The sequence below is a fragment of the Tetrao urogallus genome, assembly GCF_951394365.1.
Source record: "Tetrao urogallus genome assembly, chromosome: 1".
Classification (NCBI taxonomy): Eukaryota; Metazoa; Chordata; class Aves; order Galliformes; family Phasianidae; genus Tetrao; species Tetrao urogallus.
Genome location: NC_136813.1, coordinates 138,347,949 through 138,372,441, shown reverse-complemented (window position 1 = coordinate 138,372,441; position 24,493 = coordinate 138,347,949). Strand labels below are relative to the sequence as shown.

Below are 24,493 nucleotides of genomic sequence, written 5' to 3'. Positions count from 1 at the left end.
ATTTTTCTTTTAGACTGAGAAATCCAGATCAGGCATCAGGGAGAACGCAGTAAACAAGGAGCCTGGTGATGCTGTTTTTAGACAGGCACCGTTCAGAGTAGGATTGCACTTCAGGAGGTGCTAAGTATGTTCAGCAATATTGGCATTTTGTTTCGGTTGGATGAAGATCCGAGAGCAAAATCTGAGCCTTTCATGAATGGAAACAGTCTTCCCTCGCACACCCCTACTTCGCTGCCCTGCAGCGCGTTGTGCACCCGCAGCCCTCCCACCTCCATCTTGCCTCAGTCCCTGCAGGACATCCTTTTTCCATGGAGATGGCCGAAGTTAAGCTGCTGAATCCTTCAGCAGGGCAGCAACACCACGAGGAAACAAAACCTATAATTCATAAAGCAGTCGTGGCTGTTTCTGGTGCTGGGCAGTGGATGGACGCGGGATGATAATGAATGTGAAAAATGAGGCAGGAACGTGCAGTAACCTTTCGTGGTTAGCCGTCTGTCTGATCGATGGCCTGCATTGTTTTCTCCCTAACCTTTCTATGAACCTCTCCTTAGAATAACAGGGGAAATACAGTTATCCCCTTCCTGGGCTTGTTTGTCAGCAAAGCACTCGTGACCAGCCTTATCATTGTGGCCTAAGTCTTGCCATGTGCATTAGTGCACTGCATTGCAGCAGTGCTGCTGGGACCTCTCTTATGAAGAAAGGTTGAGGGAACTGGGCTTATTTAGGTTGGAAAAGAGAAGGCTCCGAGGAGACCTCACTGTGGCCTTCTAATACTTGAAGGGAGTGTATAAACAGGAAGGGGTACAATTGTTTACATGGGTTGATAGTGATAGGACAAGGGGGAATGGTTTTAAACTGAGGCAGAGGAGGTTTAGGTTAGATATTAGGAGGAAGCTTTTCGCTCAGAGGGTGGTGACGCACTGGTTGCCCAAGGAGGCTGTGGATGCCCCATCCCTGGAGGCATTCAAGGCCAGGCTGGATGTGGCTCTGGGCAGCCTGGTCTGGTGGTTGCACGTAGCAGGGGGGTTGAAACTAGGCAATCATTGTGGTCCTTTTCAACTCAGGCCATTCTATGGTTCTGTGATTCTATGACTTTCTCTGGTTTTATCTCTCAAAACCCAAACTGCTCTGTTGCCCTTAATTTCTAACACAGCCCTCAACTGATCACGTTTCTGAGAGTTGCAGTGAGGATTCTGAGCCCCAAACTCCCTTTGTCAGGAGGAAGATGGTTTGGTTCAGGCATTTCAGAGGGAAACATGTGATGTACACCAGATAAAATTGCAAAACATACAAAAATGTGAAGAATGCCAGGAAACGTACTTGAACTGCACAGTTGACGTAGAGGGCTAAATGGTTACAGGCAGTCATGATAGTAGATGATATGAATGTATACATAAGGGAGCCCTTTCTTTCAAGAAAGGGTGGATCTTTGCTGTCGTGTCCTGGGAAGTACTTTTGGTTGTTGTATTCATTTCTTCAGAGTAATTACCAAACCTCCCCTCAGCCAAAACCATTCCTGATATATGGGGATTTCTTCGCCCTTTACAAGGGCAGTCCTGGCTACTTGCAAAACAGTCAAATTAAGAAATGACGTCCGTACTGCAGTGAGATCCAAGGACAAATTAGAAGTTAAAATTAATCAGACGGGATTCATTCCAAATCCCACTCTTGCATGGCAGAGTGGAGGAAAAGTTTATTTTTTACGTCATTTTTTCTGCAAGTTTTGTATCTCCATAATTTCTCTTGTGACCATCTAAAGTTTTAGCGTTCCGAAAATGTTTATATTTTTTTGGAACATCGGCGTAGCTTTAAGGATTTGTTTTGGCAAGAAAAAATTGAAACTGTAAAAGGAGACATTTGAAGAGTCCCAGAAACAAATATATGACTATGTGTTGACATGTTATGAAGGTGTTGGGAGCGACTCCTTACTTAAAATTGTGTTGAAATTTGCACTTACTATGGATTTAAATTCATCTGTTTCACACTTTAATGATTGAATTTAGTCTCCTGATTTGGTACAGAAATACACTGGAGAACAATTGAATTTTCCATGTAATGATTTGAAATGAAGAATGAACTTACTTTGCAAAAGACTGTTATTTTAAAGGTCTCCCTTCTGAAACATTGCTCTGCCACATGCATCGCAGCTCCTTCTATGTGCATATGGATGCCTTCTTGCCAATGTCCCGTTTTCCTGCCCAGGTCCTGTGAGATGTATGGCCTCCATAGGTAAAGTCAGGACTGTGCAGGGCAATAATTGGTGCTTGGGGCAAGCAGGCAGACAGGCCAAGGGAAGGCTGGGGAGTGAGAAGGGCATGGGCTGAGGGAGCTGGTGCATCCTGTGAGCCCATGGTGCTCAGTTTTGGGCTGCAGAGCCTTGGACAAGCGAGGTGCCAGCTGGAGGGAAGTCTGTGTGCTGCCTGGCTTGGGAAAGCCGTGTGTGACAGCAGCCTGGGATTTTAGCCATGATCCTTTGCCCTTGATGAAGATTTGCTTAAGCTGTCCCACATTGTGTTCCTTGGGTAACCTACAGCGGAAACAGCAGGCAGCCTGGACTGTGTCACATCCCAGTGTGTCCCGCTGCACCAGGCTGGTGTTTGCATTTCTGTGCAGGTCTCAGCTTATCAAATGCTGGGCATTGAGTCCCTGAGTCTTGCAAGATGACCAGGGATCTGTCTTTTAGGGCAGGAACGTTTTTTTGGGGGGGTTTCAACAACATTTAATGCAGTAGTGCCTTGGTTCAGCCTCCAGATGTTAGCCTGAACATAAATGCAATCAAAAGTAGTTAAATTTGGAGGGGTTCATGTTTCCCTAATTCTACAAAAGAGGAGTGTTTTGTTGTTGTTGTTGTTGTTTTTGTTTGTTTGTTTGTTTTTTTCTGAGTGCTATGCCCCACTATTTGTACAGGGAGCTTTTACCAAATGCTTTACATTTTGTTTCCTGGCGCATGTTTATTTTCACAGAACTCAAGTTAAATTTGAAACTTTTTAGCTCTCTGTAGCAGAAATATCTATCTCCAGTGCTGTGCTGGAGCCCAGTCCCAGCTGTGCATACCTCCACTAGGTAGGTGTGTGGGTAGGCAGCCATTCCCAGGCCTGCCCAGGGCTTTTGCAGACCAGACGTGTCTTCCCAGCATGGGCACAGGGCGGGCCATTCATCTGGGCTCTCCATTTCATGAACTATTCCCCACACGGCTACTGCTTTGCTGGGTGCTATTTGCAGGTCATTTTACCTTCAAAACTGCCTCACCCCCACTAATACCACCTCTTTTGTAAACCCCTTCAGAACTCGGTATCATTACCGTTACTCCTGCATTTCATGGGTAGGAGGCACGGTGGTCTACTAGCTGTTCTCAAGGACCCCGCTTCTTTTCTTGGCACTGCTACGCTCTCTCCATATGATCTTGGGCAAATTGCTTCCCCAATCTGTTCCATTGTCACCACACGTCGTTTTAGATCATAAATTCTCTGGAACAGACAGAGTCTCTAGCACGTCATCTTTTAATGTCTAGCATTATGGGGCTCCAGTCTCCACTGGGACTTCTGCGTGCTACAGAAATACAAATAGTAGCTACTAATAATAATATTAAATCTGTGTGGCTCTTCAGAGATAAGTGAAGGACAGCTCTCCTCTCTCTAAGAGGCAGGCAGGATAAGTACTTTATTTTTGTCTTTGTCTCTTTTTAATTAAAAAAAGGAGCCAGTGGACATAATTAAAAGAGAAAAAATAAAGGAAAGCTGCAGAAATTTGATACTTTTAGCCTCAGACCTGCTCCTTCCTCTGTGAAGCCAATCTTAGGATCATGGCCAGAGTCTGGTTTGTATCCTTGTTTGCCAGTGTAGAAATTGTTTGGAGTCTTATATTGGCAGCTGGCTTTGTAGTCAGCCTAATCCCATAAAATCACCGTACAGCTTGGTGCAACTTTCACTGTTTTGCTGTGATGGGAAGTCTCTGGGAATGTTACAGATCAGGCCTCAGGAACTTCACTTGACTGAAATGTGACAGGGCTCTGGTCTGGAATGATAAGGGATGGGGATGGAGCTGCAAGTGGCCGGCTGGGAGGCTGCTAGGGACAAGGAGTCAGCTTCTGACTGCATCTGTGTGCTGTGGGATTTTTTAATTATTATTTCATTTCCAAAGGAGTGCAACAGAAACAACAAAAGGTCTTAAATATTCACAGTGAAAACAATAGATTTGAAAAGGAAAACAAAAAGGTCGAGCCAGATCTGGCATTGGTGGACATTTGGCTCTGAGGGAAACGAGAACAGCTTGGATTTGCATAAATTGCATACTGTGGGTCAGAAAGCAGTCAGAATTATGCTTGCATTGCAGTGGCATGAACGGAAGCACATAACTGGCATTCTTCCCCTCTTGATCAGATGCCTCCTTCAGGGGATCTCTGCACCCAATACACAGTGGCTCATCCATTCACTGCCTGGCATGGAATAGGGCTTTTGTTTTCAAGCTATGATTTTTCTAGTCTCTGATTCCTTCCATAACCTGGGAGAACCCCTGCCCACCCCTTTATCTTGGGGAGCAACTAGGGGTCACAGTGTATTGGACACAGCTCTGCTGCAGCACCCCACATGCATGTTTCAGTGCTCCTGGGTCAGCGTGGAGCAACTGTGGCTCGGGGCAGTGGTCATGGTGCTCAGCATCATGCATCTTCTCCGAACTTCACAGAGCCCTGCTTTTCTGAGTCCAGAGAGATGAGTGTGGTCATGATCTATCCCGTCAGGCTTCCTCCAGGGATGTAGAAAGCTACACATCTGGCTGGGACAAGCTTAGCATGTCTCTTGGCTGAACCAGGACCTGGCTTTCTTTTCCATTATTGGGCTTAATAGCTTTTTTTTTTTGCCTCTTAAGTTTTCCAGCTCAAGTGCAATGAAGAATTGCCAGTGGATTCAGATTCAGCAAAGCACTTAAATGTACACTTAGCTGTATTCAGTGCCCTCTCCAGGACTCAGGCAACTATTTGCTTCATGTTACACATATGGTAAAGGGCTTTACTGAACTGGAGCCGCAGCCTCCAGCAAGGTCATACAGTGCTGCTGGAACACTGTGTTGTGCAGACAAGGGCAGCCACTTGACAGCCCTCCTGTCTGCAGGTCAGTCATGATCCCCTCCCATCTTTAGAATTAGAATAGTGTAGCTGAAGGGACCTACAAAGATAATGAGTCCAACAGCCTGACCGCTTTAGGGGTAACCAAAAGTCAAAGTGTATTATTAAGGGCACTATCCCTCTTGAGCACTGACAAGCATGGGGCATCAAGTACCATGCTAGGAATCCTGCCCCAATATTTGACAACCCTCACAGTAAAAATTCTCTTCCTGCTGTCCAGCCTGAACCCACCTTTTATTCCATGTAGGCATGTCTATCTGCGGTACCCTGGCAGCAGAAAGGCACATCTCTTGGCCTTGTCCCTTCCACCCCTGGGACAGCATCCACCCTGCTATGGTCCTCCCAATGGCAAAGACAAATGGCACCGCACAGCTACTGATGGCTGTGTACCTCTCTGTTGATCCACATACAAATGTTTTAGCCTTTCAGCATTAAGAAATCATACTGTATGGGGAGATTTTGTGTTTGTTTGTGTTTGTTTTTTTTTTTCCTTGGGCCTGCTAATCAAAAGGGGCAATTCCTTTTTAATATCTTCCTGCCCCAGGTTTAATTCTACTGTATCTTGTCCGAAAAAGCTTTTATTTTCAAGGCACAGAGAAAATGATGTTTATGAAATACAAAGTACGGGAATTTTCTTTCCCCTCTGGCTTGAGGAGGAGAGCAGCTGGTGGAGAGTGGATGAGAAAGGCTTTATCTGCTATATTTTGGTTACTGCGCTTTGAGTGATGGGTTTAATAATTGATAGAGCAATTTAGCAATGATCCATAATCCTGAAAGAAGCCTACGCTCCCCACCCTCTCCTGCTCCCTCCCTCCAAGACTGACAGGCTGCTCTCAGTGTTCTTGTCTGCAGAATTTCAGCCCTTGGTTTCTGTAAACAGCCTGACACTGGAGAAGAGAAAAAAGCAACTGTTTCTAAATCTTTTGTCTGGTTTCTGCAGACAGCTGCCCTGCTTTCTCCAGCTCAAGGCTTCAGTCATTTGCTCTTGCTGAAGGGAGCCAGAGGTTAGGCCCTAACCTAAACTGAGCACATATATGCAGTGTATTTATGAGAACGGTACTGCAGATCCTCCCAGCTGTGACGCCTCCCCTTATAAAAACAGGCTTCTGTGTTCCTGGCTGAATCCATCCTTCGTAATCCCAAGAAAGGTGGATACAGATGGCATGTGCTTGGTGTGGTTTGCTAGAAACTCCTTCAGAATTAACCCAAGCAAATATCTTTTCACAGGAGCCTCACACTGATGGTCATGATAAGCATCAAGACCCCATTTGGGTGCAGGGTATTTCAGTGTCCACATGAAACCCCGTGTTTGAAGATGGGTGCGCATGATCTATATTAGCCCATCTTGCCCCTGCAGCAGCACGGAGCTGTGTTTGCAGGCACATGGCATGACACCCTCCGCAAGTTTTAGTTCCCCTAAATCCTGTTCTTGATGTCTGTATCTTTCTCCATCTATGGGAAGTGAATGCAGAAACAAAAAAGACAACAGAACAGGAGAGACATAGGTAACAAGGAGGAAAATAAAGAAAAGACAAGCTTATAGGTACTGAATATGTGTCGAGGCACATAGAGAAGGAAGAGGGGGTTGACATGCAGCCTGGCAGTAAACTGGCTATAAGGAAAGTGAAGTTAGATGTATAAAGTTATGTTTTGCCATATGTATTACATAGATGTCAGACTGACACCAGGTTGTAATTAAGCATGACATCAAGTCAGCTATGCACAGCTGTATTATTCCTTAAAATTACAAGAGCTGAGGTCCTGAGAGGCACAGTGAGGTTTGTGGTCTCTCCGCCATGGGAGGTCTGTAAAACAAATTGGCTGAGTGCTTACTAGGAGAGGCGTAGGTACAGATGCCACTGCATCATGGCAGGGAGGGAGTGGGTGTTTTCCCAGGGTCCAGTCTAGGTCTGGGAATCTCTGGCACGATCCTCTGGAGTATTTTCACCCATTGTAGTCAGCTCTTGTGGAACATGAACAGTGTCAAGGAGTGAATGGGATGGTTTAGTCTGCTTCTGTGATTTATGTGCTACTGAATGCCCTTAGTAATGATAGGTTCTATAAGCTTGTATTATAATTTTTTGGTTCAAGTCCAGAAGTAATTCTGGTATAACTTGCTTTATTTTGAAAAGACAGAAAGAACTGTGTGTGCACTTGATGCAAATGCCCTGGGACCTGCACTTGAACAGCCTGAAACACTCCCAGTATTTTGCCTGGACATAGGAAGATTGGGGTCACCTTGCTGTTGGCAAGTGTGTACTTACTGTGCCATACAGAGTCAGAGTAGTTGAGGTGAGAAGGAACCTCAGGAGGTCACTGAGCCCAACCCACTACTCAGGGTACGGTCAGGTATGCAATCAGAGTGGGACTTTGTCTTTCTGAGGCTTGAGAGCCTCCAGGAATGGTGATTGCACAACCTGTACTCATAGTCACTTATCTGCTCAGTGGAGATGTTTTCGTTCTCTGTAGTGGGATGCTTCCCTGTTCCAGTTTATACCTGACATCTCCTTCTCCTGTGGCACACGTCACAAGGCTCCCTCTGTTTGCTGTCACCCACAAACAAACTGGACGAGACTGTGCTATACCTCCTGCTCTCGGCCAGTGATAAAGATGTTAAGTAAGATGGGTCCTGGAATAAACCCCTGCTGTACCTCACTTGCTGCCGGCCACTAGTTTATATTTGTGTCCTGTAATATAAACCATCTCTGAAGGCTGAGTGGATACAGTCCTCTGAGCTGATACAGATATTTTTTGATGTGTTGCAAACTAATCTTGAGGGGAGGGCAAGGGCACTGCAAGCAATGCAGCATAGGAGCTACCCTCTAGTGGTGGTTGTGCTGGTGACCTGATGGCCTGGGAAGTCATTCTGGCTATCCCCTAGTCCTTTCCAGAAACTGTATCTGTGTCTGACCTGTGAAATACAGGGTGTTAATGTGAGAGGTGAAGCGGTGAGGGGAATCATAGAATGGCTTTATTTGGAAGGGACCTTAAAGCCCATCCAGCTCCAATTCCCTTGCCATGATCAGGGTTGCCACCCTCTAGATCGGGTTGTCCAGGGCCCCAGCCAATGTGGCTTTGAACACCTCCAGGATGGAAAAACCTAGAGTTAACCTTTGGCTCCCAGTAGATCAGCATGTTTTCTTCTACATTCCTGTAGTAAAAAGTCATTTAGGGTCTGAAACACAATGAGGGACCAGAAAAGGAGTCATTTACTCTACCTCCTTGGACTCAGGGCTGAGGGTGCATGTTATGGTATATTGCAGTAAAAAAAGATACCTTCACAAAATGCAGAAAGTCAACTCTGCAGATATGAAGAAAACTCCATAAATATGCCAAATAAAGGATGTAGTTTGGAGGAGGATGGAGCCCCATCACTTCAAGACACACTGCCATTGTATGTTAGCTGTATGTGTGTGTAGTGTTCATGGCCCCACTGCTATCTGTCCTATGGCACCAGTGGGTGCCAGGCAGTCCTCTCCTGGAGCTGCTGGACGAATCCCAAAGGAGCGAGGTCTGTGCACACAACTGGTCAGCAAGTGCCCACTCATGCTAACATATCGGACTTGTGCCGCCCCTGATCAGAGTTTTCTGGATGGAGATGTGACAGCTTCCAGAAGTTCAGTCATTGGCAGAAGTAACTAACAGGTAGAAGGTGGGCAGCTGTGCCGGCACAGCGTCACTGTAGGTTTGTCTGTACTGCCAACAGCTGCCTGCAGCCTCCTTCTACAAACATCACCATGAAGGCGAAGAGCAGACCTGCAGAAGGTGCCAGCCACTACCTGGTTTGGGGTTGCTTTTTTTTTTTCTGAGGTGTATACGTGCATATGAAGGCCTATGCTGAGTGACACTCAACTATGGGGCCCTCTCAGAAGGTGATGAATTATCCCTGAGCAGGACAGTTTTAAAATTCAGAAAGAGCCCAGATCTTTGAGCCCCCATGTTTGTGAAAATGAATTTTTTTGGCATTTGTTTTTAATGCCTTGTGATGTGTGGGTGAAAAAGTCGGTGAGCTAGACTGGTAATTAATTTTCCTGACAGAAACACCAGACAATGAAATTACCCTGCCACAAAGCTGGGTTGCTAAAGTAAATACTCTGCTAGCAGTGGGCCTGCAAGCAGGATGGGGTCATGTGTGAGGTGCAAGCAAATGATAGTGCTTCTGCCTTTGGGAACCTGTGGGGACCCTCATGCATTGGGTGTGATTGGAGAGGAGATGTGCGTTCTGTGCCAACGCCAGCAGCTCCTTGGAAACATGTGAACTTTCAAGCTCTGTTCCAAGTGATAAGGGACTCGCTGAACACAGCACTGAACTTAGGAGCAGGCCACCTTTTCTGTCCAGGGCAGTAATTCTGTGGGAAAGGGGCAGAGCTGTGAGAAGTGGGGATGGGCTGGATGCTTCTCAGTTGGAGGTGTGTGGGTGAAACCCAGCTTAAGACAGGGACCAAAAAGAATGGAGCCAGGCTCTTTTCAGTGGTGCCTACTTAGCAGTGGGCACAAACTGAAATGCAGGAGATTCTACGTGAATGTCAGTAAACACTTTTTAGGTGACTAAGTTAGATTAGGCTGTTTGGCAGAGCTTGTCTATAGAGGCTGTGCAGCCTCCATTCTTGGACATCTTTAAAAAGCCAACCTGGTGCTGGGCAACCTGCTGTAGGTAGCCCTAGTGATGGACCTGATGACCTACACAGGTCTCCTCCAACCTAAACATGTCTATGATTCTGAGGTTTGGTCTCTCATGGGGGCTGTTTACTTTCCCAGCTTCGTTGTGTTTTCTAACTTTGGTCTATACTAGTGAGGTGAGATGTAGACCAGGCTGTGCATGCCTGCCTGCCACACAGAAGTGCATTTTATTGAGAGACATTGAAGGCAGCTCACAGGAGAGAAAGGACAGAAAAGGTGAAGTTTTGTTTTCCCTCCATGTGCCTCATACTGGAGGCTGAAATTACTGCTGAGGGCACTGCAGATGAACCGCCTGCACATACCAAGGTATCTGGCAGTGAGCTGCCTTTGCGTGGTTGGAAACAAGGTCACCACCAAAACTGAACAGTGTGGCGAGTCTGTGTTTAAAACGAGCAGTGTTATCAAGGAGGGAAGCGCTTCACCGTGCAGCCATGAAGTGGTTTGCTGAAGGCAGTGTAAACCTCACAGTGCTGCTTGGGAGAGCTTGCTGCCGTGTGAATTTGGATTTATAATTGCAATACTCTGATGTGCACACTTTATTTAATAGAGTACTTTACCCTGTGATATATTGTTACCAGCTGCAGAATGGAGGAATCCCACATAAGAACTGCCTAAGACCCAAAAATATTTTCTTTCCCTATGGAAAAGAAAATTACACCATTCTTAAAGCAGCCAAGTTAAATTTGAGTGCTTTTAGAAATAAAAGGGTCAATTGTGGAACGGCTTATGTGCACGTTTTAGGACCAGAGTTATTTAATACATTAATTATCTGTGCAAATTGGGGAACCAGTGGTGAAGTGCTGAAGTGTGCGGACACCACAGAATTGTTAAGGTTAGGCTGCAGGAAACCTTTCAGGGACTTGATCTAGATTACAGACAATGTTATTCCAGATCAGTGCAACACTGAAAGGTGGTAAACACATGAAGAGGAAAAACAAACTATTTCTACATAATTCTGTGTCCTAAATTAACTGTAGCTCCCCTCAAGGAAAAGACTGTGTGTCTCAAAGGAGCTCCCAGATAAAACATCTGTTGAAATGCCTAGTGTCATTCCAAAGGCAAACAAAATACTAGGTTCAGGGAAGACTGGAATGCAGAAGCATTCTGCAAATAGCATAAAATAAGTCTGGGGAATATCCTTGTGTTTAAATCTGTTTAGTTTTGTTCAGCCTGTCTCCAAGCAGTCGTGCTAGGAAGAGGAGCTTTATGTAGAGTCAGATGATGGAAGAGGACTAAACATGCGAGGGGTGGTAAGCTGAGAAGCCCGAAGATGCTTCATTCAGAAGGAAGGCAAACAAAGGGGAATAAGGCAGAGATAAAAATACTTTCTGCTAAAAAGAAAGGTGATTCAGGAACTTCTGTTTTCACCTTTAGGCCAATCCATGTGAGCATGAAGTGAGAGGTGACACATCTAAACCTGATAAAGGAAAATCAGTCTTTAAACAACAGGCTTCAGGTGTTAATTAAAGGAAAAGGTTGTCCATGGAACTCTGTGCCAGAATGTGTGGATGGCGTTAAGATCTCACCTTGTTTCGAAAAATTGGCGTATGTGTTTGTTAAGAAAGGTGGGAGTTCCTTGTGTTTGATAAAGGTGTTTATGCAGAAGATCTGTGCATCCATAACTTGGCATACAAAACAGTCTTCACCTGACAAAGGTTCGGAAGACTTTTTATCAGTGGACAGGCTGTTTCGTTGCAGAACACGTAGCTTCTTCCACCGAAAAGCTTGGCACAGGCAATAGCTGCTGCTGGACGGGGCAACTTTGCTCCTTCTGGAATGACTTCAGCTCTCTTACACATGACGAACAGGACATATCTGCTCAGTGAAAGTCTGGAAGCCTCCATGGTTTGTGATCCCTGTCCTCCTCTTGGTGTCCTAATGACTGGTAAATTGGGGTACATAAGGCCCCATGTCTGGTGTTCTCACTGTTAGCTGTTCCAAAATCATCATTGGTACTCCATCTGGGACTGAATGGCTGATGATTACAACTAATGCTTAGGCTTGGTAGAGTATGATGAATACCAGCTTTCAAAAAGGTAAAATAAAATAAAGATATATCACCACCTCCCTTCTCCACAATGACAGGTCAGGTTTAATGTAAGGAATGTCATTCTTTTAAGTTGCTTTTTATGTGTCTAAACTGTATGGATGTTGCTTCTGTGCCTTCCTTCTCAACAGTGGAGATGCAAAACTTTTTTTTTTTTTTTTTTTTAATGTGAAAAATAAATTCTCTCTGAATTGTTATACTCCAGAAGCTGGAGCTTTAAGAAAAACCCACTGTACAGCTGAAGACTCAAGATAAAAAGATTAGAAATTTCAGGATCTCAAATTCTAGGTCAGCCCTTCTTACAGGGGTCTGGAGGTGTTGGCAGCACAAGTGTGGGGAGAGGGAAGGGGCTGTGTGCTGCATATGACAGCAGTGCATGTGTGTTTTATGAGCAGGGTGGTTTCCAGACGGTATCACATTGGGAATATCCCACTCTTGTGCTCCTTCCACATGAGATAGTGGGACGTGAAGTTCAGTGTGAGGCTGAGCTCTCATTAGTGACCAGGGACACTTCGTTCACAATGTGGAAGGCAGACAGGGAGAGGCAGATGGCTTTGAATGCAGGATTTACATAGTAATGAGATTCAGGTCACCATAGCTGTCTTTTTCTCTCTGCATTTTGTCTAGGTGTCGACTAGTGTGCAGGGATGACGGAATAGGAGGAAAAGGAGGAAAATTAACCCTTTGTTCCTAAGTAGAGATTGGTGTAAGAATAAAGTTTTCATGGTGGGCTGCAGAACAGTGGGGTATGAAAACAATCACAGGTGAAACTAGCAAAGCTAAAAGGAGCTGATTTTTAAGTTTCTGGCATGTTGGTTTTTTGGGGTTTTTTTGTTTTGTTTTGTTTTGTTTTTGTGGGAGTGGCATGAAGCAACCTCACCTTAAAATCCTACTATTTGCCTTCATATTTACCTTCTTTGTTGCTAGTGTGAGGCTTTTGTCATTACCTATCAATCCCAAACTGGGGAAGTTTGTATGCTGAAGATGGGGCATGGGTTCTTGTTATACAGTCTTTACTCATTTCTCTGAAAAAAAAAAAAAAAAAAATTTTGCTTGGTTTCTTAGCTGGAGACTTGTCTTCACATGGCTGTGTAATGGCACAATTAAAACGTAATGTTTTCCACTGCAATTGGTAATCCTTAGTATGATCTCAGTGGTGTCAGACCTTATCCTGTTGACAGATGGGAGACTGGGTACCACAGGTCCCATTTCCAACTCTGGAGTGACATTTGATTTGCTCAATTGTCAGACATTCCCAAAATATGCATCTGGGCCCAAGAAATCCTCAGGCTATTTGTAAAATGATGAAAGTTTCTTTCATCATTCATGTTTCTTTTTTTTTGTTTTTTTTTTCTTTTTAATATAGTTAGAGAAAGATGGGCAGGAAAGTTTTCCTTTCTGCTGTACATCACCTGACTCCAGAAAGTGAGGCTTTAGAAGACAAGAGCAGGAGAGAAGTTTAAGTTGGTTCCTGTGTAAAACAGGAGTCTTAGCATTGAACTGCATGTGGAAATATGGGTTGAGGTGGGAAAATTAAGGACTGCAACTTGTGGAAGTCTGAGCTAAAAGACCATCCTTGCTTAGCTGGGATCTTCCATGACAGCTCGGACGTCCCTACTGCTTGAACATGAGAGGTATTCTGCCTGCCATACAGGGGCAGCCCCAGTGCAGAGGAATTGGGAGGAGCAGTGGTGCATCTTCTGTGTGTCTGGGATCCTCATGGAGATCTGGAGCCAAAGCTTTTGCCTTCTCGTCTGGCTCCTCAGCTGGGCTCATGCTGCGACTCACTGAGCAGAGGGGTTTCAGTGCATATCTTCTGAAGTAGACAGCAAATATATGGTGAGACTGTCTCCACTTTTTGCCCATTCCAACTGAAAGAGAAAAGGAAATCTAATCAGGTGTCTGGGACAGATTGGAAAGCAAAGGCTTCTTGGCTACTTCCTCTGAGGAACGGTCTTATATCTAATAGATCTAATTAGGTCATTTCTCTGTTTTATGGTATCCATTTGTTTAAAAAGTTAGTAATCCTTTTATACCAGTCCTATGATGATTATTTAATGCTTGGCTGCTTGTGAAGCCCACTGCACTTGGTGAATAGGGGATGTTTTGTAGCAGAGCCAGTGCAGTTTCTCAGTGAGCCGGGCCTGGAAGCCTCCCGTGGGGATCTTATCTGGGTGGCCTGGAATGTGACAGTGGTGGCTCATTTTTCCACCTGTCGAATGAAAACTATGTCACTTCTCTCCTTTGTAAATTGCTGTGAAATGTAAGGCCTCAGTGGGGCTGTCTCTTGACTAAATGGGGCCAGAGAGCTCCTCTGCAAAGATAAATATTCACCAACTAATACTTGATAGCAGATACTTTGCCAGCAGCCAGCAGAGCCCTACAGTAGGACTGTTGTTCACTTACTGTTGTTCACAGCAAGCAGCTTCATAATTGTCAGTGGGTCCAATCTGGTTGCTAATGTTTTCTAACCTGTTCCTTTGCAGAGCCCCGGAAATCATCCTCGGTTTACCATTTTGTGAAGCAATCGATATGTGGTCATTGGGATGTGTCATTGCAGAGCTGTTCTTGGGCTGGCCTTTGTACCCAGGAGCTTCAGAGTACGATCAGGTTGGTACTGATGTTACTCTGGCTACTGATAAGAGCACAGATGTGTTGTTTTTTTCTTTTACTGTGACAAAAAGATGGCAACTTTTTCTGTTTTACTAACAGGAGATATTTGCACATGATTCTTGCCCTCCCACGTCAACTTTTTCATTATCCACTTGGAATACACTCAGTAGCCAGTGCTGCTTAGCATGCTAACAATTAAGAACTGACTGCCTAAGTGAACTCTCAACCAAGAGTAAACATTCCCATTGACTACAGAACTCTGTACATGTCTCTAATCATTGAACAGAGCAGGCACCCTCTCTCTACAGTAACAGCAAATATTAAATAGGGGTTTATTTGTTGGAAGAAACTGCATGAACTCTATTGCATTTTATAATCCCTGTTATGAGGGTGTATATTAAAAGCAGTGACAAGAAAGAGAACATTCACAGTGGTGTAGGTTTCTAGTTAACATAAACTGTCATGGTGCTCTCCCTATAGGCTTTTTTGCTTTTGTACTCCTAAAACATAGCACAGTAACTTCTAGAGTCAGGGCTGCAGAACAGTTTCCATTCTGATAGTCTTCCTTAGCTTTCTGCAAATGTGGCCTGGAAAAGGTCTTTTCTCTTTTAGGAAAAAGAAAAAAGCAAAAAAGCAGAGTAAATATTCTTTTCGTATATGAAAATGTTTCTTTGTCTCATCTTTCATAAATAGCATTTTTTAGCCAGAGCTTTGAAGGTGAAATTTGGCAGGGGAGATATCCCGCGGTGAAGAGCTGGGTCATTAGCGATTCCAAAGGAAATCAGACATAGCTGAAAAACCTACAAGCATTTGAAAATCACACACTAAGCATGAAGAGAAGATTTCTTTCTTCTCCCCCCGCCCCCTGCCAAAGAGTCATAAAACGCACAGCTGAAAAAGAAATCACCATATGTACCTGGCCAGCTTAACTGCTTCCTCTGGTAAAGTGCCGTGAAAGCTCCTGGAGAGCTGGGAAGGGGCAGGGTATGAGCCTGGCCCCTCAACACAGCATATGCTGCCTTACAGCCTGGTGCTGGGCTGCAGGAAGGTGCCCAGAGCTCCTCAGGTGCCCGGGTTGCCATGGATGTAGGGAGCTCAACAAGGCACACTTAATGGGTCAGGATCAGGAGTGTCTGGAAGACTTGGAAAGCTCAGCTGCTTTTAATACCTCTGTATTTGTTTGTTTGTTACCTCTCTCTGTCTCTTCTCTCAAAAGCGTTTTCCATTTTTCCATAGAGTAGATGAGTGTTTTACTGATTTTGCAGAGTTTTTCAGAGTGAAACATTCAGAAGTCAGGAAATGCTAAAATTCAGGTTTTGCGTGCCACATAGGCACACATTCTGTCAGTCTTTAATTATGTAATCACATGCCCTTTCTCCTCTGAAACAATAAATTTAAGTCTGGGATCCTGGAAACACATGGGTAGCATCTTTTTAGCTGTCCAGCCTGTGGCAGCCAGGACACAGTCGTGGAAGTAACCCAAACAGCAAATGAAGACATGTAGGCAGTAGTGATAAGGACTTCACACACTGTGAAGGTGTCATTTTGCTTGAATGTGTGAGGGCTGCTCCAAAACTAATGCCTCCTATTTTGTTACGTTGGCCCACAACATCAGAGGCAGATGTTGCTGCTATGGCAGTGGAGGTTGAAGCAAAACCAGGTAATTGAATTCCTCCATGGGGAAAAAATGGCACCCACTGACATTCATTGGTGCTTGCTGAATGTTTACGGAGACCAAACAGTGGATGTGAGCATAGTGAGGTGGTGGGTGGTGTGTTTCAGCAGTGAACAATGGTGACAGTGGGTCACCTCCACTGATCCAGATTTATACGAGTGCATCATGCACATTCTTATTCATTTCTGATGAAAATCGTAGAATCATAGAATCATAGGCATAAGTACTGGTGGTAATTATATTGAAAAACAGTGCTTTGTAGCTGAGAATTTGCCCTTTCAGAGAGTGTTGCAGTGGTCATTGTATCTGTTGTAGTTTCCATGGAAATAAATAGGAGACATTACTTTTGGAGTGACCTAAGTGTATTTCATCCAAGTTCAGTGACAGTCACTTCACAGATTTCTGTTTTCAACTCAAAACTGTTCCTAGGAAAAGGTATGTGCTCATGTGGGGGAAAAAAACAGCAAAAGTTAGAGCACAAATATCAAATTACTGAAATTACCTCCTGGAGAGGAGAGTGTGACATAAAAAGGTGCAAAGCAGAGAAGCTCACCACTGAAAACTCTGTTGGTCTTCCTCTTTAACCTCTAAAACCCAGGGACTTTCCTTCCTTCATCCATAGACTTTCTGGCAGCATATCACAAGGGTAAGTTTCCATAGATGTAAATGATAAATGGAGGAATGCCATATGGGAATTCTCTTTCCTGTCATTCCTTTCAGTGTGGGTTTTTTTGGTGAAGTCTGACTTCTCGCTGCATTTTCTCTTTTTTTCTTTGTTCTATTGTTTTAAATGCCTCCTGCCCTTCTTCAGGGAAGACCTCCAGAGATCTTCACAGGATGAACAGTGACCTTTCATCCTTTTCTTACAGATCCGCTATATTTCACAGACGCAGGGCTTACCAGCAGAGTATTTGTTAAGTGCAGGGACAAAGACTACAAGGTTTTTCAACAGGGATACAGACTCACCGTATCCTTTGTGGAGGCTGAAGGTAGGAAGACATTCCCTTGTTTCTTTTGCCTTGCTGTTGTTGGTTGGAAGTAAGGAGACGACCAGGTCACTTCCAAGCCTAAGTGTCTTGCTTTTTGTGATGCACTACAGACACTGGTGTGGGTATAGCCCAAGGTAAAACTGCTGTCACAGAAGTTTGCAGCCCTTAGCTCACCTTGTCTGGGAAATCTAAGTCCAGAGTTCATGTGGAAATCTCCTTCCAAGTACTGAAACTGATGTGCAATTTAAATGAAACATGCCCTGGGTAGACTTTGCTCTGTTATCTACTGCATTGAGGGGAAGGAAAAATAAAAAAAAGCAGGCAAGCATTTGGCTTCTGACAGTCATACCCTCTCGGAATGCAAGTGGGCCTAGAATCTCTTGTGCCAGCACATCTCGTGGCTTTCAGTCTCCAAGGAGAAAGAACAGTGGACTTCTGGCCATAAGGATGAGATGCTGAGTCTCACAGAGTGTGGAAGCCCTTTTGGACTTTCACCATATCTGGAGGAGGAGTATCCTCCGAAATGAAAAAGAAGAGAGAAATCACCTTGTGATTATCATCATAACCACAGTCAGTATAAATGCATAAATGTGTTTGCTCAAGCAAGAGATGTGCAGTGGTCTCCAGTGAGGTCAGGGTAAGACAAGTGGAGGGTAAGGTGGAAGTGGCACATAACGTATAGCTGGTTGCTGAGCAGTTCTGCTCAATGCCTTTTTTCTGTTTTGAGCAGACACCAGATGATCATGAGGCAGAGACGGGGATTAAGTCGAAGGAAGCAAGGAAGTATATTTTCAACTGTTTGGATGATATGGCACAGGTAAGAGCATTGGTGAGTAACAAGCACAAGGCTGCTTTTCATGCTTTTGGGCAACACCAGGAAAGAGAAGTTGCGTGATTTCTGTGTGTACCCTATTCTTGTGTGCCCTGTATCTGCACCTGAAGAAATAGTGTACCCTATATATACCTGCTCCTGAGAAACAGTAAGTTTACACCTACCAGCTCATCTCATTATGTACTGCTTTGCTGAGGGAGCCATGCACAAGAGCACATGTTCTTAGTGTGCCAGAAAAGCAGCTTTGGAAAATGGCTGAGTCACATGTCCACGTGTCACAGACCTGTATTTTCTTGTCTCTCCAGTGCCCCTGCATGTGACAACTGGCAAGTCACTTCACTTCTCCGAACTTTCATATTTCTGTTTGTAAAATGGTGACTTTGGAAATACCCTGGCTGTAGCAGATGATGCTTTCTCTGAAATGTGACTGGTTCAGGGAATGAGGAGTACTAATTCACTGAGTCGATTCCATGTGGTTGTGAAAGTTAATTCCAGCATAACCACTTCTGCAACTGCATGTCTGGAATTTGTGCTAGCAAAGGCTGCATACTGGAGCATTCACAAGCAAAGCATGCAGAAATGAAGGACTGAGATCAGGAGAGATTTCAACAAAAGGATGAAATGACACCTAATACACGAATAGAATGCTTCCAATAAATGTACTGAAAAATTTTATTTATTTTTTATATGTATTTTTGCTCACGAGATGCGTAGTAAATTACCTAACAACACAGTCCTTTAGATGATAAATATACTGGCTGCCAGATCTTGCCTGCTACCACATGGAATCTGTTCATCTTCAGTGGAGGGTGACTAAGTGATTCATTAGCCACTGACCCAAGCTAGCTGAGCACTTAACAGTCTGTCTAGAGATCTGATGTGCACAAGCCAGATGACAGTATGACTAGCCACCACAGATTTGCTGTGTAGCTTCAGCAACAACTCCTTTAGACATGGAGGCTTGTGGGTCATGTGTTCCAACGAGGAGTAAGCAAGGTTTGCTGGGGACCTGGCCATCTGCTCCTTCACCTTAGCACTCATCCTTGTCTTTTCTCCTGTAGGTAAATATGACAACAGATTTGGAAGGAAGTGATATGTTGGTGGAAAAGGCAGACCGACGGGAGTTCATAGATCTGTTAAAGAAGATGTTGACGATAGATGCTGATAAGAGAATAACGCCGATTGAAACTCTGAACCACCCTTTTGTCACCATGACGCACTTACTCGATTTCCCTCACAGCACACAGTATGTGGCTTTCCTTTCCCTTGAGTTTTGAGCTGGGGCTGAAGTATTGCTTGTTATTGAAACCAAATGTGTCTAAGGGGCATTATTAAAAATTCTAAGCCCTGTGTTTTAATCTTTTTCTGGCAAAAAGAGAAAAAAAGATGATTGGCAACTCTGGGGTTGTAAGAACTGTGTTGTAGATGCTTGGCATTTAAAACACGGTAGAATATGAAACATTCATTATGTAAATATCCAATAATTACGTATGTTTTCATTAAAATGCAGAAGAAATTATGCAATTAGTGCTGAGTGTATCAGTATATCTCAAAGTAATATAGTCCTGATTGTTAGTGCAGTAATCAACCTTATCTGCAGTGGCTGCCGACCCTTCCTCCAAGAACCTTCCCATCTTGCAGGGGTCAATATGGGGCTGTTTGCTTTTAAGGAAAAAGCTTTTTTTTTGCAGCAGTCTGGTTTACAGAAACAGGCAGCAGGAAAATAAGTTCAGTTTTTGGCTTTGTCATTTCTCGCCTGTGCAACTTTAAATACAACACTCTGACCTTAGATGCCACAGTTTGTAATGGAGGTGGATTCCACTGCCTGATGGACGTGTGAAGAAGTGTCATGCCTTCAAGTATGACTCCTAATGCTTTATCAGAGCAGCATGAAATAAATGCAGGAAACCCAGCACATCACTCTCCTTCCCTGGGCAATTTACATAGAGCCAGATTGTGGAGGTGCAAAATACAGGCACATGTAGGAGTTCTCCAGACCATTCAAAACACCTGGCTTTGAACATCCTGCTCTGTGGCTCTTTGCAGTAGAAGGTACTTTTATAGGGTGTCCCTTCAGTTACTGGCATAGCACCATACTCCATTGGGTGCTAGGTGCCTGTGTGTTTAAAGGCTGTGAAAAGCTTGGGTGAAAAAGTAATAGGTGCTGCTTAATACCTTAGAAGACTTTTATATGGATACCGTAGAGCAAAAGTTACAGTGCATCAGCTCGCCTGCCCATATCTGAGATTTTACGTATCTGCAATATTTCAAGTTCATTTGGGGTAGTTTTCTCTCTGTGAAGGAGATGTAGCTGCCTTTTTCTTGTGTTTATCACAAGATAAGAGCAGCTGTATACCAGAAAGTAGTGGGTGCATGGTCTGTGTAGACCCAGGCTTATCCTGTATAGACATCTCTGAGTGTTGTTATCTCTAAGCAGATACTAAGTGATAAAAGTAATGAAAACAAGACAGGAAATTGTTGTGCTAAATAGAGAAAAAGTAAGTTTTCAATATAAAAGCATAAGGTAAAAAAGGACTGTCTTTTCTAACAGTTTTAGCATCATACACAGAAGTCATTTAATTTTCAACAGCCAGTTGTGTGAGATAGGAAAGATTTGTGACACAATACATGGCCATAAGAAATCTTTCTGTAATACTGCAGGCAGGTCTTCGCTTTTGAAGTTCTCACTCGTGGCTGCTCAGGCAAAGCCCCAGAAATGCTGAAAATGTCATTGAGACCAACATTGATGAGAGTTTTCCCCAGATAAAATATTCAGCATTAGGTCTTTGAATGCTAACTGCTGTGCCAGCCAGGTGCATAGCCCTTCCGTGCTGGAGAAGGTGACCGGTAAAGGGAGCAGTACCCAGCATGGCAGGTTGATGGAAATTTTGTCTGTGATTGCCTGTGGTTTTGAGAATAGAAACCACAAAGCCCTGAGAGATGGAGGGACTTGTCTTAAAAGCAAATTGGGCAGAAGAGAAAGTGAATACGTATGGAAGAAGTAGCTTCTGGAAGAAATCACTGTTGCAGAATGCGTCAGAAAGGAGGATGTGAGTTTGAGCAGCCGATGAGGGGCTGTTCTGCTTACTTCCAAGCAAACAACAAAGTGAGTTTAGCTCCTAATCTCACATATTTGATTGCATGACTCTTAAACTGTTGGGTACTTTCTGTCCTGTTTTACTCTCTGCCATTTTAACTTTTTTTTTTTTTTTTAAGGACAGTATTACATTAGCAGGGATTATACTGTATTGCAAAAATCCTTTTGGCAACATATGCAACTTACCATGTATGGAAAACGCATTCTTTTCAGTACTTTCTGGTTTTTAGTGGAGGAGTTACATTCATACCTGTTTGGGAAAAGTCAGTCCAATAGTCTTCCACATTCATTTGATAAAAGTGTTTGAGTTCTCTAAATATTCTGCAGTTTATAGGTATTTCATAGTACTTTAGAAGACAGCAAATATTGAGCAGCTTTGCACTGTGTTCTGTGTGTCTCTTGTCTGCAAGTGATTATGGAACAGTAATTAAGAAATTACTTGTGAGAGAACACAGATGATCTTATGAGTAAGAGACAAGACAGGGATAAAAAGATCAAGGTCTTCTTCCTGAGCAACCTGAGTGAAAATATAAACTTACTCTTTTTAAGGGGAGTCATTTTTTCTCATTAAAGCTCATATGACATGGAGCTGTCTTTACCTGCCCGACCTCTAACAGCTTAGATTGTTGTGCACACAGTTGAATTTTTACAGCAACAGCTAATTTTTGCTGCTCGTGTTTTATATTTTTCGTGGTTGGGATAGCGGAAATGAGATAAATCCCTTTATACTTTCTTAAGTTGTATTTCAGACTCTGAGGACACATTTGTAAAAACGATTACTGTGGAAGGCTTGTGGAAAACATGTATTGGGTTTTAGAGCTTGGAAAAATGAGACTGTATTAAAAGCACAATTTTAGGACCGCTATACTGTTATCTCTTATGCCATGGTATCCCAATTATAAACGTGACATTGACAGTTTCATGTACCCAGCCGCAGTGCTCCAGCAATGCAGAAAGCATTTCATCTGCTTTACTGAGGGTACGAAATATGACATGTCTCAAGACTTCTTTTGCCATTATCAATAACGTTTAAAGTAAGCTCTGTGTTGAGGAAGAGGCTGTACTTTTTCCTCCAAGAGATCTGTTTCTCAATTTAAGATAACTTCTGATTCCCTTAGGGTGTCAATGAATCTGATTTGACATAACCTTTTGGCACATGAAGAGTCCCATTGACTGGGAGAGGACAGCTCCTGTGTTTTAAGATAAATGCCTGCGGAAGTGTTTAGCCAGGCAGGGGCAGTGTTTTAGGTACTTGTCTGGATTGAGCCATCAGTAACTACTTTTTAAAAGAGTAAGACTACAGGAGTCTCAGCAACCAAGAACAGTAAAATTCGTCCTTGCAAGGGACTTCTAAAATAACATTTAGACATACACTGGTACAGGAAGCATTAGTTGTCTTTTCCTCTCAGGTTCAGTCATCCTACTGGAATAAAACCAGCATCTCTCTTTCTTGCTCTCGGTCTCTCACTCTCTCAAACTAACTCTTTGATTTTTCTCGCCCTCACATCTGAAGACTGAAAGGTTTACTGACTTTCTGTGACTTACATTGCAGAGTTGAGACCCAGAAGGGCACCTGGGAGTCCACAAGCAGGCACTCTCATCCTGCCACATATTTGGCCCTCTTCAGTGCAAGCAGAACTAGCCTGATTCTCACTGGTTAAGAGAGACTTGCACAAATAGCAAAGAGCTTGTGTGACTAGAAAGTGCCAAGCCTGCCACTGAGACCTAACAATGCGGCTAGGGTCTCTGTGACGAGCTGTTGCCCTAGTTTGATGGTTGATTTTCTGTCTCTTCCTTGCCTTCCTTTTCCTTGCCCAGTGTTAAGTCCTGCTTCCAGAATATGGAGATTTGCAAGCGGCGGGTGAATATGTATGACACTGTGAACCAGAGCAAGACACCATTCATCACCCACGTAGCCCCGAGCACATCTACCAACTTGACCATGACTTTTAACAACCAGCTGAACACAGTGCACAACCAGGTAAGAGCACTGATGAGAAGCAGCCAGTGCTTGAAATTTTTACATCGGTAAGGCCTAAAAGATGAAAAGCAAACACAGCATCTCATTTTCCTTGCCTGCAAAAAACTGTTACTTTTCTACTGTCCTTCCTCCATTCTTTCTCATTCAGGCAAGCGTTAATCTCACGTCCTTCTGTGTGATTGTGAAATGTTGCTGTCATCGTTTATGTTATTGTTGGGGATGATAAATCCTGCTTACCTGAGAAGTTGCTATGGGGAAAAGCTCATTAGTCCCTTAATGCAGAAGCAGAACTGCATTCAGTGGATCAAGCAGAAGTGTTTGTGATCTTACAGTACTCCTTCAAATTGACATTGAAGTAAGAAGAATTAAAACCCTTCTGAACAGATGTAGCACTGCAACAGATCAACAGGAAAGAATGGTTTTGGGGTAATGTTTATTCTTATTTCCCATTGGTTTCACTCCAGGTGCCACAATTGACATGGGCACTCTGTTAGAGAACACATTGCACGCTACATTGCTGGGCTCTGGCTTCGTAATTGTGCTTTGGACTCCTGTATTTGTTTTACATGCCCCAGTGTTGGGGAGTGCTGTGCTGGCAAATTTATGGCTAGCAGGCTAAGCTTTCTGCTGTGGGACTGTTTTACAACAGCAAAAGGAAACCCTCCAGGGATAGCACTCTAGGAGGCTGAAGCTCAAGAAATAGCTGCTATCCTTTAAGCCTTTCTGGATAAGACTGCTTGAAATTCACTCTAGAGATTGCAAGTATTGTGGAAATGGTATTTCAAAAGCAAAGGAGCTGAAGGGTTCTGTGTAGGTGTACAGGGTGTTCCTGTGTCACTCAGCAAGCCAGACTTCATGAGTCAGTTCTTGATACATGCGATCACAGAGTGTCTTTTGGAGCAATTCATTGAGCAGATACACACAGAGTAGGTCATGGTTCAGTGTGACAGAGTATTAGTTATAAAAACGAGTTCCCATGCTTGACTGTTTCTGAGACACAGATTACAAAACTTTGTTCTGCGTGCTCTGCTAGGCTCCAGCTGCATGGCAGAGACACCATTTGTACTGTAGTTGCTAGTAGGAAATGCAGGCTTGCTTTCATTTCCTCACTGCTCATTTGATGTTCAGATCAGTTGCCAACTCAGGAGGTCTGTGGTAATCTGAATTTTCGTAAGGGGTGTGTATTGTGATCAGAACTGGTATCTCCAGTGTTCCTAGAAATGGTAGAAACATTTCCAGGAAGGGCGTTTTGATTTGAACAAGTTCCAGATTATACCATCCTCTTGAACATGCCACTCATCGTGGTTTCCAGTACTCTCTGACTTCAGAATCTTTGGGTTTTGCCTTCTTTCAGTTGCAGCTCCCGAGAGCCGTGGTGTGGGAGCTGCCGTGTTTGCTGCTGGGTGTGGTGCATGGGGGAATAGATTGCATTTCTCTGCCTTTGCACAGAGTGGGGA

General features: G+C 43.9%; 1 protein-coding gene across 1 annotated transcript in view; it reads left to right on the top strand.

Annotated features, from left to right (window-relative positions):
* The window catches only part of HIPK2 (homeodomain interacting protein kinase 2), a gene marked incomplete at both ends in the record, with an annotated part of 97,059 nt that overhangs the window by 49,127 nt on the left and 23,439 nt on the right, over nucleotides 1–24,493 (top strand). The window contains 5 exons of the mRNA XM_079548263.1: nucleotides 14,336–14,459; nucleotides 17,007–17,126; nucleotides 17,857–17,955; nucleotides 19,020–19,204; nucleotides 22,874–23,036. Coding sequence (XP_079404389.1) covers nucleotides 14,336–14,459; nucleotides 17,007–17,126; nucleotides 17,857–17,955; nucleotides 19,020–19,204; nucleotides 22,874–23,036 — 691 coding nt within the window. The remainder of the gene's footprint in view (nucleotides 1–14,335; nucleotides 14,460–17,006; nucleotides 17,127–17,856; nucleotides 17,956–19,019; nucleotides 19,205–22,873; nucleotides 23,037–24,493) is intronic.